Consider the following 16361-nt stretch of genomic DNA (forward strand, 5'->3'; position numbering starts at 1 on the left):
ACATTTGGACTGATTTGTGACCACTGTTTGGGAGGGATGGTTATATTGTGTATCTGGAATGAATTTTAGGTCTCTACGTCCATCCCATGGGGAATGGGAGCAAAAACAAAGGTGTTGCGTTTATATTTTTGTTGAGTGTATATATAAAACTTCACAGTTGTGTCACTTCCACTTTTGTGTTTTCCTTAATTTTGTTATTACTGTCCACTTACACAGTTTCTGTGATTGTGCTGTATTTAAATATACTTGATTTATTTCAAAATAGTCTGAGATCAGTTCGTAGTGTCTTCAAATGTCCACTAGATACCACTAATACTCAGTGAACATGGACCGCAAAGTCATATACAAAAGCTTCAATCACCCATCCGGATCATTGAATCAGGTCAGGTGTTCCATCACTTTCATGATCACAGGTGTGTAAAATATGCATGCAGACTGCCTCTACAAATGTTTGTGAAAGAATGGTGTGCTCTCAGGAACACCGTGAATGCCAGCGTGGTACTGTGACGGGTCATGAAACAGAAATTTTAAGCTAGAATGAGACAGTTGTGTGTTGGTGCTGCCTCCTCAGTGTGCGTCTGGATCGTGTTTAGTTCTCGTCTTGTTTGGTTGGTGCTATTTAAGTTGTTTTCTTGTTTTACTTTAGTTTGATTTCTCTGACTGTCATAAAACCTTCATCTATTTCTGATCTGAAGTCCAGAGTTCAGAGTTCACAGTGTTTGATTTCATGTGTAGTTAATCATTTCTTCTTCCTGCTGGGATCCTTTGTCCTTTATTGCTCTGTCATTCCTGATTGTAGAGCTGAGATAAACATAAAGCACCACTTCTGTTTCCTTCTTTCATTTGCAGAAGAACGTGTCTGCATGTGTTTCTGAGTAAAGTGTGCAGTGATACAAACAGCCTGGTTTACATGTGAACACTTTAATGACAGATTTAGAGCTCAGTGCAAGAATCTGAAATAATAACACACATGTACATTTCAGCCTTTGTGCAAACGCACAGTTTCACTGAGTTTTGTTGGTCTTTGAAACAAAAATGGTCTCTCAGATTAATCACATCCATATATATCAGGCGCTGTTTGTTTCTTAGTGCAGCTGTTTGTGTTGGTGGAGGTCAAAGGTGTGTTTAGTGTTTCCACAAAAACTCACAGGAGTCTGTGACGTGTCATAAAAAGGTTCTGGCTCAGGCTGAAATCAACACATTGCCACCACAAACTTCATGTTGGTGTGTGTGTGCAGTGTGTAGCATCCATGCTAACATAAACTCACTGAAGCACCAAAGCTTCATGTTTCCGTTTTATTGTGTTTGACTCATACAGTTGCTCCGAGCTGGTTGTAAATGATGGTCATGTGACAGGACTTTGAGCTTTCTGGGTGTCGCTGTGAACCTGGAGCAGTCACACTACGAGGAGGCTGAACGTCCTCCTCTTTCCTCAGAAGTGATCTGTGGCCGGCCGGACTTCATTCCACAGATGTGCTTTAACAAAGTGTGAAGCTGAACTCTGAGCTGTGACAGTGAAGCAGTGTGAGAGTGTCAGTAGATGATCAGCAGAGGAAAGTGAAGCTGCTGTGAGCTGATGTCCTAAAGGGCTTTTAAAGAGTCTCTGAGTTTGACAGGAACATGAAGATGTTTGTGGTGTTTGTGATCCTCCTGCACGGTAAGTACACCTTCCTCTCTCTGCTCTCATCATCAGCTTTTCTTTCATCTCTCTCTCTTTAATGTGTTGAAGTGCAGCAGGAGGAGATTTCCATCAAACAAATGTCAAATTTTACAAGAAGTGGAAATACCACATAAACTTATGAGTTAATATCTGAAGCTGTGAGTGTTATAGATGCTAGTATGACTGACATCTGTAACATTCATGATGAGATCAGAAAAATACATAGTCCTGATATTGAAATGCACAGAAGATGTGATGTGTGCATGGCTATCAGTGAAACTGCCAGAGCAAAGGCTCGGTGCCTTTTAGAAGAAGATGGTGATCCAAATAGTATACCCTGGCCTGATTCAGAGTCCGTGTTTGACCGTGTTCATCCAGCGCTTCTTCAAGGATCACATATACGTCAAGGTCTATCTCTGGGGTGTCAAAGCAATCATCTCTGGTCACATTACAACAAAGACAAGAAGCTGCAGCTGAAGTAGCAGCTACGGAAGAAGTCATTAAGATAATAAAAACAGCATCAGTGTGAGGACGAAATAAGAGATCTTGAAGTTGAAGATGCAAGGAAAAGAGCTCAATTTCTAACAGAGAGCACCTCAATAAAGACAAGGTTAGAAGAAAAGAGAAAGGAAGTGGAACTTGCAAAAGCATAATGCAGCACAAGCAAGATTGAAGGTGTATGCTGAAAATGTGAAAAGTGAGAAAGAAGAAAAACCTTCTGTTCATTCCCAAGTAAGACAAGATAGTTCCTTCCTGCAACCAAGCTTTCCAAATGTGAACTTGAAACCATTCATCCCCGCTCAAGTTAGCGCTCTGTCCTGACAGGAGATGCTTGTTGAGCAATGTATTCTGGTACTTTGCAGAGCAATCAAAGACAACGGATCTGTCTGGCTTCTGAGGATGGTAGACGCCATGGTGAGGAATGTACCACGCTGGTTGATTATTTAGCTGAGCCTCTGGCACTTTCTCTGCATCACCTCTCTTTATGAGCTCTTGCACGTAATCCTTGTAGTAGCGATCGTCTTTTCTCAAGCGCCTTTCTAGAGATCAACATCGAAGATCCAAAACTCAAAGTCACAACAGTATTCGCAGCTAAGGCAAAAGAAGAAAAATCCATTTTGGAACGTCTGGAAAAATTCTCAGATTGGATGAGAATTGTGAAAGCAATAGCAAGATTAAGATGACGTGTAAAGTATGTAAAGAACCCAAAATTAATGTCCAATGAAAGTACTACATTGGAAGAAAGGAAAGAAGTGGTGGGAGGAAGACTTACAAAAGCATCAATCCATCCCAACATCAAACATCCAGCCATTCTGCCAAAGAAACATCATGTCTCGCACCTACTCATTAAACATTTTCATGAGAAGACGCATCAGCAAGGCCGAGGGATGACAGTAGATGAGCTAAGGTCCAATGGCATATGGGTAATTGGCTGCAGTACTGAAGTATCGTCATTTATATACAAATGTGTCAAATGTAGAAAGTACAGGAAAGGCAATCAAGAACAAAGGATGGGTGACCTGCTACCAGAAAGACTGGAAGCTACCCCTCCATTTACATACAGCGGTATGGACTGCTTCGGACCATTCTGTGTAAAAGAAGGGAGGAAAGACTTAAAGAGATATGGACTCTTGTTTACATGTATGTGCTTGAGAGCTATACATATAGAAGTCCTAGATGATCTCAGTACAGACTGTTTTCTCAATGCACTCCGTTGTTTCATAACAGTACGTGGCAATGTAGGTCAGCTGCATTGTGATCAATGCATCAATTTTATCAGTGCAAGAAACGAAAGCTTCTAACGCAAGCAACTCAAGAGAAGGTCAGAGAGCTGGGAATAACTTTCGTTTTCAACCCACCTGCTTCTAGCCACATGGGAAGAGTCTGGGAGAGGCAGATTCGGACAATAAGAAATATTCTGAAATCCATTCTTGGCCAGTCAGCTTCAAGATTAGACACTTCATCATTGAGAACGTTCATGTATGAAGCCATGGCAATAGTTAATAGTCAACCACTAACTGTAGAGTCTATCAACGACCCTGTAGAACGGGAGCCGTTGACACCCAACCATATTTTGATGATGAAATCAGCAGTGATCTCATCACCACCTGGAGAATTTGCTAAAGAAGATCTCTACCTCCAGAAAAGATGGAAACCAGTACAGTATTTGGCAAATGTATTTTGGACTAGGTGGAGAAAGGAATATCTGTTAAACCTGCAACACAGAAGCAAATGGAATAAAACCAGAAGAAATGCAAAAGTAAATGACATTGTGTTATTACAAGAAGACTGTCTTCCAAGAAACCAATGGAAACTCGCTAAAGTTGTGGAAGTTCAGGAACTCCAGGAGCTGACGGCAGAGTCAGAAAAGTTAAGCTTCTCATCACTGACTCTACTAGAGACAATAAGGGGAAGCACACAACTAAGACGATTTTAGAGAGACCCATACATAAGACTACACTTTTACTTGAAGCAGAGTAAAGACTAAACATTATGTTTATTGGTTAACCTTTTATAAATTTCATTGTTGGGTTAAATTCCTTTAGGAACACACATGCTGTTGCGATAGCGTGATGGTGGGAGTGTAACAGCTGTTGAAATGTTAGTATTTGACCACTAGGCAGAGCTTTTGTAATGATAATGTAATTAACGCATTTTATTTTGTATGTTTTATTTTTGTGTTGAGCATGTTAACATTTTCCTATTGCATACCGGATTGGTGTACTGTTAATTTGATACATGGAAAATAATCGGTTAATTTTGTAAGTTTAAGGTAAGGGCAGAGGTCACTTCCTGTTTTTAGAAAAAAGGCCAGAGAAGCTGCTCATGGTGACGGTCTAGCCGTGTGAATGTCAAAGAAGAAAAAACAAGTCCTAAGTTCCAAATACACCGGTTTGTCCACTTGCAGGCCAAAGTGGTATGTTTGTTTATATTTTGTGAATTTTATATCGCAATATGTTTTAATGCTGAAATACAATTTCCTTGTACATTTGTATTCACCAGTTCTACAGTGTACCTGTGTACGTTAAGAGAAGCACAGTAAACATCAGTACAGAAGAACTCTCGTGTTTCTCTTGTATGTGTACAAGCCGGCATAATGCAAATGTACTGTTTATAAGATTGGGAAACCTGCAGTCAGCTGAGACTGAAGAAGTAACTTGGATGAGTGACGAAAGGTTTCTCTCACTGAAAACGCTACGTCCAGATGAACAGAATCAACTTTTGAGGTCTAAACTTGGTCTTTACCTCAAAGTCACACATGGAGTCTCTGTCTGTCCTCAGTTTCCCAGCATGCCTCAGCTGCTTTGGAGATGTATGAGGGGGACTCATTCCACCTGCCCTGTGAATTTGACACTTTCGATTTGAGTGACCCCACAGTGGTGTGGAGTCGCTCTGACGTCAGTCCTTCAACTGTCCACCAGCGTCAGCTTCAAGGAGACGAACTGAAAGATCAAAACCAGCGTTACAGCGGCCGAACATCCATGAAGACTGACGCTCTGGAAACTGGAGACCTCAGCTTGACCCTGACCAACTTCCAACTGTCTGACAGCGCCACCTACACCTGCTCCATCAGAGACCCTATATTTGGCTACGAGAGACTAGGAGATGTGCAGCTGCAGGTCAAAGGTCAACAACAAACACATGCTGTAGACAAATCTGACATCACTCAGATAAAACGTTATTACTTTAAAACTTTACTTTAATAAGAAATAACCATGTTACTCTAGGCTCTTTCACACAAGTATAGGCCTGTTCAGTAAATTCACTAATTACATTCCGTCAAAGGTCAAAAGTCTTACTTGTCTTTATGTTTCTACACAGAACGGTTTCCATCCTGGGCCAAAGCTCTCCTGGTTCTCCTGGTTCTTCTTGTGGTTTCTGGAGGTCTTTTATTTCATTTCCGGCACCATTTTAAGTCAGGTTAGTCTTTCCTACAACACCTACCCATAACCCTTTTGGCCAAACCAAAAGAGTGAGTGATCGGAGGCTGTGATCACCACAAACTTATGGTCCCAGAAGTGCAATGAGTCCAAGGCTTAACTGAAAAAAATGGGCGCATCAAAGTGTTAGATGTTGTTTTATGCAATAGTCAATTAAAAGCTTGAGCTCTTGAACAAGTCTCCTGGAGAGGGGCTAAACTTTGTCTCAGTCTGGAGTTGCCCTTGGTGAGAGGTGGCAGGCTGAGGTGGGTAACTTAGCATTCCCTCAGTTTGCTGCCTGTATGTTGAAGTTTTTCCCAGTGGATGAGAGAGTTTTCTTTTTCTCTGCGCCTTTGGGTCAGGGATTGGGACCTGACTGTCGTCTGCACTTATGTGCCAAACGACAGATCAGAGTACCCGGCCTTCTTAGAGTCTTTAACTGTATGTAAATTATGTCAATTTGTTAATTTATTGTGTTATGTATGTTATTTCTTTCTTTCGCCTTTAAGTGACAAAAAAGGAGGTTAAGAAAATGTGCAAAGAAGCTAAGAAAAGCTGTAAGATAAATAAGTCATAAGGAAGATTAAATAAGTTGTTTCATAGTGAAAGGGAGCTGCAAAGAAGATAAAGAAGAAGTTGGGAATTGTTTTTCGTTAAGTTTTTGTTTCTAAAGCAGACTCCTCTCACAGTCATGTGCAGCCAGCGTGGCACATTTAACTGTGTTCTGTTTATTGCACATTTGTTAACTTTATTTTAAATTTTTGTTTGTTGTATTTATGTTTGATCATTCTGCGCATTTATGTAATGACAGTTTGACGGTGGATTTTATAGTGAATTGATGGAGAAGTGTGACGGAAGAATAAATCCATCTGTAAACAAAGAACCGTGGTTTCATGTATTACCTGAGTCAGACTTGGTTCACCTAAACATATAGTGAATGTCCACAGGGAATGCCTGGCAGAGGCCGCAGTCAACAAGATCTTCAACTCTCACCTTCAAGAGCACTCCAAGGGAGACTGGGGACATTAAGTCCAAATGGTCTGGATGTTCAGCACCTGCATTGCTGAAGCTGTTGCACTAACCTGCAGCCACAAGGTAGCTGGTGGTGGTGGCAACCCCAAAACCAGATGGTGGACACCAGAAGTGAAGGGAACCATCAGGCTGAAGGAGTGCTATCAGGCTTGGTCAGCCTGTTGGACTGGGATCAGTCTATACACTGGGGCAAAAAAGTATTTAGTCAGCCACCGATTGTGCAAGTTCCCCCACTTAAAATAATGACAGAGGTCAGTAATTTGCACCAGAGGTACACTTCAACTGTGAGAGACAGAATGTGAAAAAGAAATCCATGAATTCACATGGTAGGATTTGTAAAGAATTTATTCGTAAATTAGGGTGGAAAATAAGTATTTGGTCACCTCAAACAAGGAAAATCTCTGGCTCTCACAGACCTGTAACGTCTTCTGTAAGACGCTTTTCTGTCCCCCACTCGTTACCTGTATGAATGGCACCTGTTTGAACTCATCATCTGTATAAAAGACACCTGTCCACAGCCTCAAACAGTCAGACTCCAAACTCCGCCATGGCCAAGACCAAAGAGCTTTCGAAGGACACCAGGAAAAGCATTGTAGACCTGCACCAGACTGGGAAGAGTGAATCTACAATAGGCAAGCAGCTTGGTGTGAAAAAATCAACTGTGGGAGCAATCATCAGAAAATGGAAGACATACAAGACCACTGATAATCTCCCACGATCTGGGGCTCCACGCAAGATCTCATCCCGTGGGGTCAAAATGATCTTGAGAACGGTGAGCAAAGATCCCAGAACCACACGGGGGGACCTGGTGAATGACCTGCAGAGAGCTGGGACCAAAGTAACAAAGGTCACCATCAGTAACACACTACAACGGCAGGGAATCAAATCCCGCAGTGCCAGACGTGTTCCGCTGCTGAAGCCAGTGCATGTCCAGGCCCGTCTGAAGTTTGCCAGAGAGCACATGGATGATACAGCAGAGGATTGGGAGAATGTCATGTGGTCAGATGAAACCAAAGTGGAACTTTTTGGTATAAACTCAACTCGTCGTGTTTGGAGGAAGAAGAATACTGAGTTGCATCCCAAGAACACCATACCTACTGTGAAGCATGGGGGTGGAAACATCATGCTATGGGGCTGTTTTTCTGCCAAGGGGACAGGACGACTGATCCGTGTTAAGGACAGAATGAATGGGGCCATGTATCGTGAGATTTTGAGCCAAAACCTCCTTCCATCAGTGAGAACTTTGAAGATGAAATGAGGCTGGGTCTTCCAACATGACAATGATCCAAAACACACCGCCCGGGCAACAAAGGAGTGGCTCTGTAAGAAGCATTTGAAAGTCCTGGAGTGGCCTAGCCAGTCTCCAGACCTCAACCCCATAGAAAATCTGTGGCGGGAGTTGAAAGTCCGTGTTGCTCGGCGACAGCCCCAAAACATCACTGCTCTCGAGAAGATCTGCATGGAGGAATGGGCCAAAATACCAGCTACTGTGTGTGCAAACCTGGTAAAGACCTATAGTAAACGTTTGACCTCTGTTATTGCCAACAAAGGTTATGTTACAAAGTATTGAGTTGTATTTTTGTTATTGACCAAATACTTATTTGCCACCCTGATTTACGAATAAATTCTTTACAAATCCTACCATGTGAATTCATGGATTTTTTTTTTTCACATTCTGTCTCTCACAGTTGAAGTGTAGCTCTGGTGCAAATTACTGACCTCTGTCATCATGTTAGGTGGGGGAACTTGCACAATCGGTGGCTGACTAAATACTTTTTTGCCCCACTGTAGGTATTGACAGGCCAAGCAGAACAGTGATCAGGCAGGGGCTGAAGCAAAAACTTGGGTTTGGGAAGAGTTCGGAGAGGCCATGGAAAAAGCCTGGAGGGTGTGGTCACACTCTTCAGCCTTCCTCGGAAAGTCTATGCCAGGGTGCTGAAAAGGAGAATCCGTCCATTAGTCCAACAAAACAATGGTTCTCAGCTGGAAAAGGGTGGAGTGCCCACGGCACTATTCAGAGAAAGTGGAGAAATTAGCTTTCTCTGAATGGTGGCTGGTCTCTACCTTAGAGAGAGGGTGAGGAGTAGAGCCACTACTACTCCACATAAAAATGGAGCCAGTTGAGTTCCTGGGGGAGACCCATGGCATGTCAGAGAAATTATATCTTTTGGCTGGGCAGTAATATTTAGTGACATCACTAAACATTAACTTAGGCTGTCTTAAAGAGACACCACACATTTGTTATTGTTACACTGAGGAGAGGGAGGCATAGGCTTCTCTGCTTTGCCTGCTGACACCACAACCTGGCCCTGAATAAGCAGAAGAAAATGGATGGATGGCACCAAACTACAACAACAGTAACCTCAAAGTGCTTTATATTGTAAGGCAAAGACCCTACAGTAATGCAGAGAAACCCCAACAATCAAACAACCCCTATGAATAATTACTTTAGCAGCAGTTTGATGCAAAAACCCCCTTGTAACCAGAAGTTACCTGCCAGTAGTTACAGTTCCTTTGGGGACAAAATGCCTGAATGTGGTCATCCACCTTTAATACATAAGTAGACTGGTGCATGAAGTTAAGCAAGGAATTCCTTCGTTGCAAGTTTATCTTGAATGTATTCACTCAAATAATGCAAACTAGGTCCCGCAAAGGGCCCTTTTATCCCAGCGAGTCTCCTCTGCCAGAATCCACAAACTCAACAGCGAAATCAGCCACACTACTCCTCCTCTGTCAGAGTGTCAGCAGTTTTGTGAGCAAGTCAGTGCTAGAGTATTTATCAAAAACCTGATTTAATTTTTCCAGAAAATCCAGAAAAGTTATATTCATGTTACCAGCCAACATCTCCTTGGCCACATGAGCGCCCTTCCTCTGATCAGGTTCACAAGGAAAAATAATTTAGGATTAATGAGTAAGCACTAGATGACATTGAGTGTGTTAGGGTGCCTGAGTCGTTCAGTCAAGTTTTGTTTTTATAATATTTTAAGTCTTGTTTATTTATTTTTGTTTTCTCTGTGCTGTGCGACTTGTTCCTATGTAGTTATCTGTATTTCTAGTTTAGGTTGTCTGGTGTTTGATCCTGTTCATGCCTGGTCTCGTCTCTGTTTGTCTTGGTCCTGCATCTGTGTGTCCTGTCCTGTTAGGTCCGTCTTGTCTTTGTTTCCCCTCCCCCCAGTCACGTCTCTGTGTTGCTCCCTTGCCTTCTCTTCCCTTGTTCCCCAGTAGTGTCTCTGTCGCTCCTGCCTTTGCCTGTACATAGTCGGCCTGTGTCTCTGTGTGTTTTGCAGCTTTTAGAGACACTTGTTCTGTGTGTACTATGTTTAGCTGTGCTTCCCCTGTCTTGTCAGTTGCTTATGTTCAGCCGTCTTCCCCAGGCGTTTCCTCCCTGCCCTTAATCCCTCTCATATATTTAGAGTCTGCATCTCCCTCTGTCTGGCATTGCATTCTCCCTCATTCCTGGCTGTTCCTTGGCGCTCCGTGGCTGGAGAGAGCCCTCTTCACAGGATCCGTGGCTGCTGCATTCATTGCTGCATTGTTCTTTTCTGCCTTGAAATATTCTCCTGAGCTGGTCCAATATCTGCTTATCCAATATGCAGTTTAGGGCACTCGGAGATGTAAGTGGCTAAAGGAGTGGATGCACTAATGAAAAGTGCTAAAAAAAATTAAAAGAGCTTGTTTATCATTTAAATGTGAGCTTGTTCACCTCTGAAAGATGAAGCAGAACTGAAACACACATAGAGCAGGAAAGAGGGAATGGGAGACAGAGAGAAAGACACAAAAGCAAGTCAATCCAGAAAGGGAAGGGAAGCATGTGACAAGGAAGATGAGGTCATGTGACCATCACAGCTACAGCTGATTTTTTCATGTTGTGCTTTGTTGTCCTTTCAGTTTACAAGGTCGAGGTGGATTCAGGGGTGGAGTCTGTCCAGCTGCCCTGCAAGACCGCAGTTTGTCTGCCCAAAGACGCTAAAGTGGAGTGGACTGATGGTTACAGGAAAGTCCTCGTCTATGAGAATGGTTCTGACCAGCCTGAAGAACAGCATCCATTTTACAGAGACCTAATCAGAATGAAGAGAAACTTGCTGAAAATTGGAGACCTCAGTCTGACCCTGAAATACCCCACAGTCACAAACACCTACACCTGCACCATCTACAGCCGGGAGGGAAACATCCTGCTGAAGAAAGAAGTGCTGCTCAGTGTCAGAGGTCAGTGCTGTAGATACAGGTCAGCCCTGCGATCTGAGAGAGAGTATCCTGAGAGAAAAGGCTCAATGCAATAGCTATGTGTACAGAGGGTTTGAATATGTGACTTACTGAAATTTTGCTTGCTCAGACTGTTTGTGTTGTTTTTTTTTTTTTTCTGTGTTTGTGTCAGGGGTGTATGTGCATTGTCTTATTTTTGTTTTAATGTCTAAAACTCAATAAAAAAGTGATTATTAAAAAAATCTGCACACCCTGCACAGATTAGGGCTGCAGTGATGGGGATGCTCTACCAGTCCATCATGATGAAGAGAGAGCTGAGTATGAAAGGGAAGCTATTGATATACAGGTTACTCTACATACCTACCCTCACATTTGGTCACAAGCTCTGTGTTGTGACAGAAAGAATAACATTTCCACGTCTCCTTCATGATGTGACAGTGTCAGAGCTGAATGCACTTGTAGAGTATCATGTTTTTATGGCTCACATTTAAAGTGTTGCAGCTCTAATGTACAGCTGTCATATTAGAAATAGAAGCAGCTCTGATTTTAGTGCTCAAAGAAATCTATGAAGTGATGAATTCACACATGAACAGTTTTCTGCAGCGTTCCTCTCGGCCTTATTTGCAGCTCCACTCTTGTTTTTGCTCTAATAATTATTTCTCTCCATGAGCTGTTTCTCTGCCTGAAGGAGGCGCCACTCCATCGCTTCATTTAGTGCAGAACAAGAGTCACATGATGCTGCTCTGAACACCAATCACACTTTGTACAGCTCATGTTGTGTTTGTTGTCCTCTCAGTGTGTCAGGTGGAGGTGGAGGAGGGGGCGGAGTCTGTCCAGCTGCCCTTCAAAACCACACAAAACCTGCCTGAAGATGCTAAAGTGGAGTGGAAATACTATGAGTCTGGTGAAGTCTTTAGCAAAATCATTCATGTGTATGAGAACGGCTCTGACCAGCCTGAAGAACAGCACCAGGATTACAGAGACCGAATGAAGATGAATGAAGACCTGCTGAAAACTGGAGACCTCAGTCTGACCCTGAAACACCCCACAGAGAGAGACAGTGGGAGATACAGGTGTAGAGTCTACAGTGAGAGGATCTCCAGATTCAAAACAGTGCTGCTCAAGGTCAAAGGTTTGTTTCTCTCTCTCTATCTCTCTCTGTGTGTGTGTGCGTGCGTGTGTGTGTGTGTGTCTCTGACTGTCTTGTGTCTCCTCTGCAGGGAGAGTTCAGGTCCAGGATCAAACAGGGGACATCAGGAACAGAAGCAGCTCCATTGATCCGACTCCTCTGATGGCTGATCAATCAGTTTGATCTGTGTGTTCTTTGATTATTGATCAGTGATGTCAGAGTGGAGTCAGTGTGATGTTGTTGTTGTGTGTTTGAGACTTTTAGTGTCCATGAAGGTCTCTGCTGCCGTAGATCCTCTGAACTGTGACAGAGGTCTCACTCTGGAGGAAACTCTCAGCACTTTCCAGCAGCTCCTCCATCATGGAGGACGTTCCCTCACTGTAACAGGTGGAGGAGAGAGGAGAGGAAGCACAGGTGGATCCTCTGAGGAAGAGGAGCGTCCTGCAAACCACACGATCACATGACCAGAGGACAAGCATGTGCAGAAACACATTAAAGTCAGCCTGTAAACACATTTGTGTAAATTCTAGCCGTGTGTTTCTGTTACATTCAAATAAAAGCAGAGAAAGCAGAACAAATGCTGAAGCTGTCTGTGTGAAATAAAGGAGTTACAGTACTTCCTTGCTGCACTGTGCTCTCCTCACACTCACACACACACACACACACAGTAGGGGTGGGTTTTAATAATCGATTTTTCAATTAAAATTGATTTTAACTGGAATAAACCGGTATCAATTCATTAAATCTGGAAATCGGTGCTCACACAGACAAGTAAATTTTGCCACGTTTGAAACGTCAAAGCGGTTAACAGAAGGTAACCATCATGGCTACTTTTCTCTGTATCTATGAAGCGCCTTGAGGCGACTTTTGTTGTGATTTGGCGCTATATAAATAAAATTGAATTGAACTGAACAGGACATTTTGATATTTTGAGGGTCTTCCTAGTTCTGTTTTTGAGATACACCAATTTTTATACTGCATGAAAAATTTAAATAAATATTATAATGCAAATTTGCAAAAAAACCCAAAAAACAGCATGTGCATCAAAATACACTATTACAAGCAGTGCAATATGACTTCTGAGCATATATAGAAAACCTTAAAGGCAAACATGACTTTTAAAAACACCAGTATAGGCTTATAAGACCCCCCCCCCCAAAAAAAAAAACAAACAAAAAAACTACATTTTCCGTGAAAATGACGTCACTTCCATATTTGGGCATGTGATGGTGGACATGTGATAGTTCATGCTGATGGCTATTCCAACGTAGGAAGTGTTACGAACAACGACGACCGTGGCTCAGGGGGTTGGGAAACGCATCTGTAACCGGAAGGTCGCCGGTTCGATTCTCTCTGTCCTGGTCGTTGTGTCTTCGGGCAAGACACTTCACCTACTGGTGTTGGCCGATGGCGTGATATGACAGCCTCGCTTCTGTCAGTCTGCCCCAGGGCAGCTGTGGCTACAACTGTAGCTACCTCCACCAGTGTGTGAATGAATAGTGGCATTGTAAAGCGCTTTGGGTGCCTTGAAAAGCGCTATATAAATCCAATCCATTATTATTATTTCTGGAATATTACCATATTTTTCGGACCATAAGGTGCACTGGACTATAACGCGCACAGTCGATGAACGGGTCTGTTTTCCTACATAAGGTGCACCGGATTTCTATGAGGAGCTCCTTAATGAAAGAAAACAGTCGGATAAGTCAAGCTTTACTCAACTCATTCCTCTTGCTTCCTCCACTTCTGTAACATTGATTCATTCATGTTGAATTCTCTTGCAGATGCTCTATTCCCATGTTGTTGTGGTATATGTTGCTCCGGCATTTTTCACATTTTTGCTATGTAACTTTGCATCTGTTTTCATGGATGCCTGGATGTTAAACTGAACTGTTACACCTGGTAAAGCAGCAACACTGATCATTTTATTGAAGATGAAAGAATTCAGACAGTTTTTAACTCTCAGTGTGCCGCAGTGTTTGTTTCACTTTGTGACCTGAAGCGGACGGAGTTTTGGACCCAGAATACTATGAGTCCAAGAGGCTCCTGGCTACGGTAGCCATAATACTCCAACAATCCATCAAGCGGTGCGGCTTCGTAGCTTACGATAGTCATACTAAAACATTTTTGACAGATTTTTGAGCTCCACGTAAAATCGGTTTGAGGCCAGTAAACAGTAAAATAAGGTGCACTGGTTCACAGATGCAAGATGGCGCCTGTGTTTGGCTGTGCCGCTGCCTCTGTCCATCTGTTTGTTTACTTTTCATGTTGTGCTAGTGTCTTTTCTACACTTTTGTCCAGCATCATCTCCCTCCGGATTTATGATTGCCATGCGTTATTGCGATAGCGTTAAATCTGCTAATGATAATTTTCAGGGTCAACGAAACACGGGTGTTTTCCCGGTTTACCTCCATTCTTGCTGGTCAGCTCTTTTTTGCTTCCCAGGCCTCATCGGAGGTAATGGGGGAAGAGAGCGGGCTTTTTTGGGCTACTTCGTCGGCTTAGCAGAGAACTGGATCTTCAGGGGCTTTACTCTTGGGCTGCTGCCAATAAGATACGCCTGAGACTTGTTGGAGCTGGATTCTTCCCCACAACTCCCTGTGTTAACCACTCGGGCTGTCACCTGAAAGCATGGAAAGCCACAGCTCATCGCAGTAGGAACCCTGATTTACCGTGTGGCTCACCACATTGACATTGAGGAAGTTCAGGGTCTCTCCAAAGATCCTCAGGATTTTCTATACAGGCGCTGTGGAGAGCATCCTCACACAGAACATGACATCGTGGTTCGGGAACAGCTGTGTGAAGGACCAAAAAGCTCTCCAGAGAGTGATCCGTACAGCAGAACGCTGCTGCAGGATTGCTCTCCCCCCATTTCAGGACACCTACACCAGGAGATGCCGGACTAGAGCAGCGCAGATACTGAAGGACCCGTCCCATCCTGGCAACAAACTGTTCCAACTTCTGCAATCTGGTAGAAGGTTCCGCATCTTCCGGGCAAGGACAGAGAGACTCAAGAGGAGCTTCTATCCCCAAGCCATCCGGGCCCTAAACACACACACCCGCCCTCTCACATCATCTATAATTGACTGAGACAGGACTCTTCCAGACACTAAACCAAGGAACAATGTACATTTCAAATTCCTTTAACTTAAATATGTTTATATTGTCTATCCTGTAAAATAGTCAGATGTCTATTCATATTAATGTACAGAATTCACCTGCTTGCTGCTACTACTGCACATTCACCCAGTGTATATACTATATGTGTATATATATATATATATATATATATATACACATATATATATAATGTTCTTCCTCTACACCCCCCCCAATTTTTGCACATGTCGAGGAGCGTGTCAGGCTACATTTCACTGTGTGTTATACTTGTATAACTATGCATGTGACAAATAAAGAACCTTGAACCTTGAACATTGTGCGGACTCTGTTCCTGGGCGTTAAGGCGTCTGTTAAGGATCTCAAAACTGGATTATAGATGGCAGACAGTTGGCGTCGTAAACCACGCCTCTGTTCAAAGATGGTCGCTCACAGTGGACATAGATGCTTCTTTCACTCCTCTTTCAAACATCTGTCCTCTCTGTCCAAAATGTGAACATTGGCATCCTCGAAAGAGTGACCTTTATCCTTAAGATGCAGATGGACTGCTGAGTCTTGTCCTGTGGAGGTGGCTCTTCTATGTTGTGCCATGAGCTTGTGAAGTGGCTGTTTGGTCTCTCCAATGTAGAGGTCTGGGCATCCCTTGCTGCACTGTACAGCATACACCACATTGTTAAGTCTGTGTTTTGGCGTTTTGTCTTTTGGGTGAACCAGTTTCTGTCTGAGTGTGTTGCTGGGATGTCATGCTTGGAGAAAACTCTCCTGAGTTTTTCTGACACACCGGCTACATAGGGGATGACAATGTTGTTGCGTCTGTCTTTCTTATCCTCCCTCGCTGGTGTCTGATCTTCTTTTCTGTGCCTCTTTGCTGACTTTATGAACGCCCATTTAGGATAACCGCATGTTTTGAGTGCTTCCTTTACATGTGTGTGTTCGGAAGGGAAAAAGGAGGAACTCAAGACAGACGCAACAACATTGTCACCCCACTTTGCAGTTATTTATTTGTAAAAAATGTTTGGAATCATGAATGATTTTCATTCCACTTCTCACGTGTGCACCACTTTGTGTTGGTCTTTCATGTGGAATTCCAATAAAATTGATTCATGTTTGTGGCTTTAATGTGACAAAATGTGGGAAAGTTCAAGTTCAAGCCACTGTATATGCAGGGGCGGATCTAGAGAAATTTTCTCAGGGTGGCATGAGGGTGGTAAACAAATCAAATGAGGTGGCAAAATCAAAACCTGTTTTTCAAACACATATGCAGGTGGTTACATGTGGTTAAAATAATTCAAATGCAGTA

The 16361-nt window shown here is 43.0% G+C and overlaps 1 protein-coding gene across 2 annotated transcripts in view; it reads left to right on the forward strand.

Annotated features, from left to right (window-relative positions):
* The first annotated feature begins 1345 nt into the window (after nucleotides 1-1345).
* The window catches only part of LOC146712719 (butyrophilin-like protein 2), a 32303-nt gene continuing 17287 nt past the window's right edge, over nucleotides 1346-16361 (forward strand). The window contains exons 1-6 of one of the 2 annotated variants that reach the window (XM_085452147.1): nucleotides 1346-1657; nucleotides 4943-5287; nucleotides 5483-5581; nucleotides 10501-10818; nucleotides 11612-11947; nucleotides 12036-12569. In XM_085452147.1, coding sequence (XP_085308273.1) covers nucleotides 1621-1657; nucleotides 4943-5287; nucleotides 5483-5581; nucleotides 10501-10818; nucleotides 11612-11947; nucleotides 12036-12127 — 1227 coding nt within the window. In that variant the 5' untranslated portion in view covers nucleotides 1346-1620 and the 3' untranslated portion in view covers nucleotides 12128-12569. Of the gene's footprint in view, nucleotides 1658-4942; nucleotides 5288-5482; nucleotides 5582-10500; nucleotides 10819-11611; nucleotides 11948-12035; nucleotides 12570-16361 lie in introns of those variants that run through there. The other variant, XM_085452148.1, reaches the window with a different exon arrangement.

Source organism: Copadichromis virginalis, linkage group LG3 (genome assembly GCF_057382275.1).
Source record: "Copadichromis virginalis isolate Kocher_CV1m ecotype Utaka linkage group LG3, C_Virginalis_male_GT1.1, whole genome shotgun sequence".
Classification (NCBI taxonomy): Eukaryota; Metazoa; Chordata; class Actinopteri; order Cichliformes; family Cichlidae; genus Copadichromis; species Copadichromis virginalis.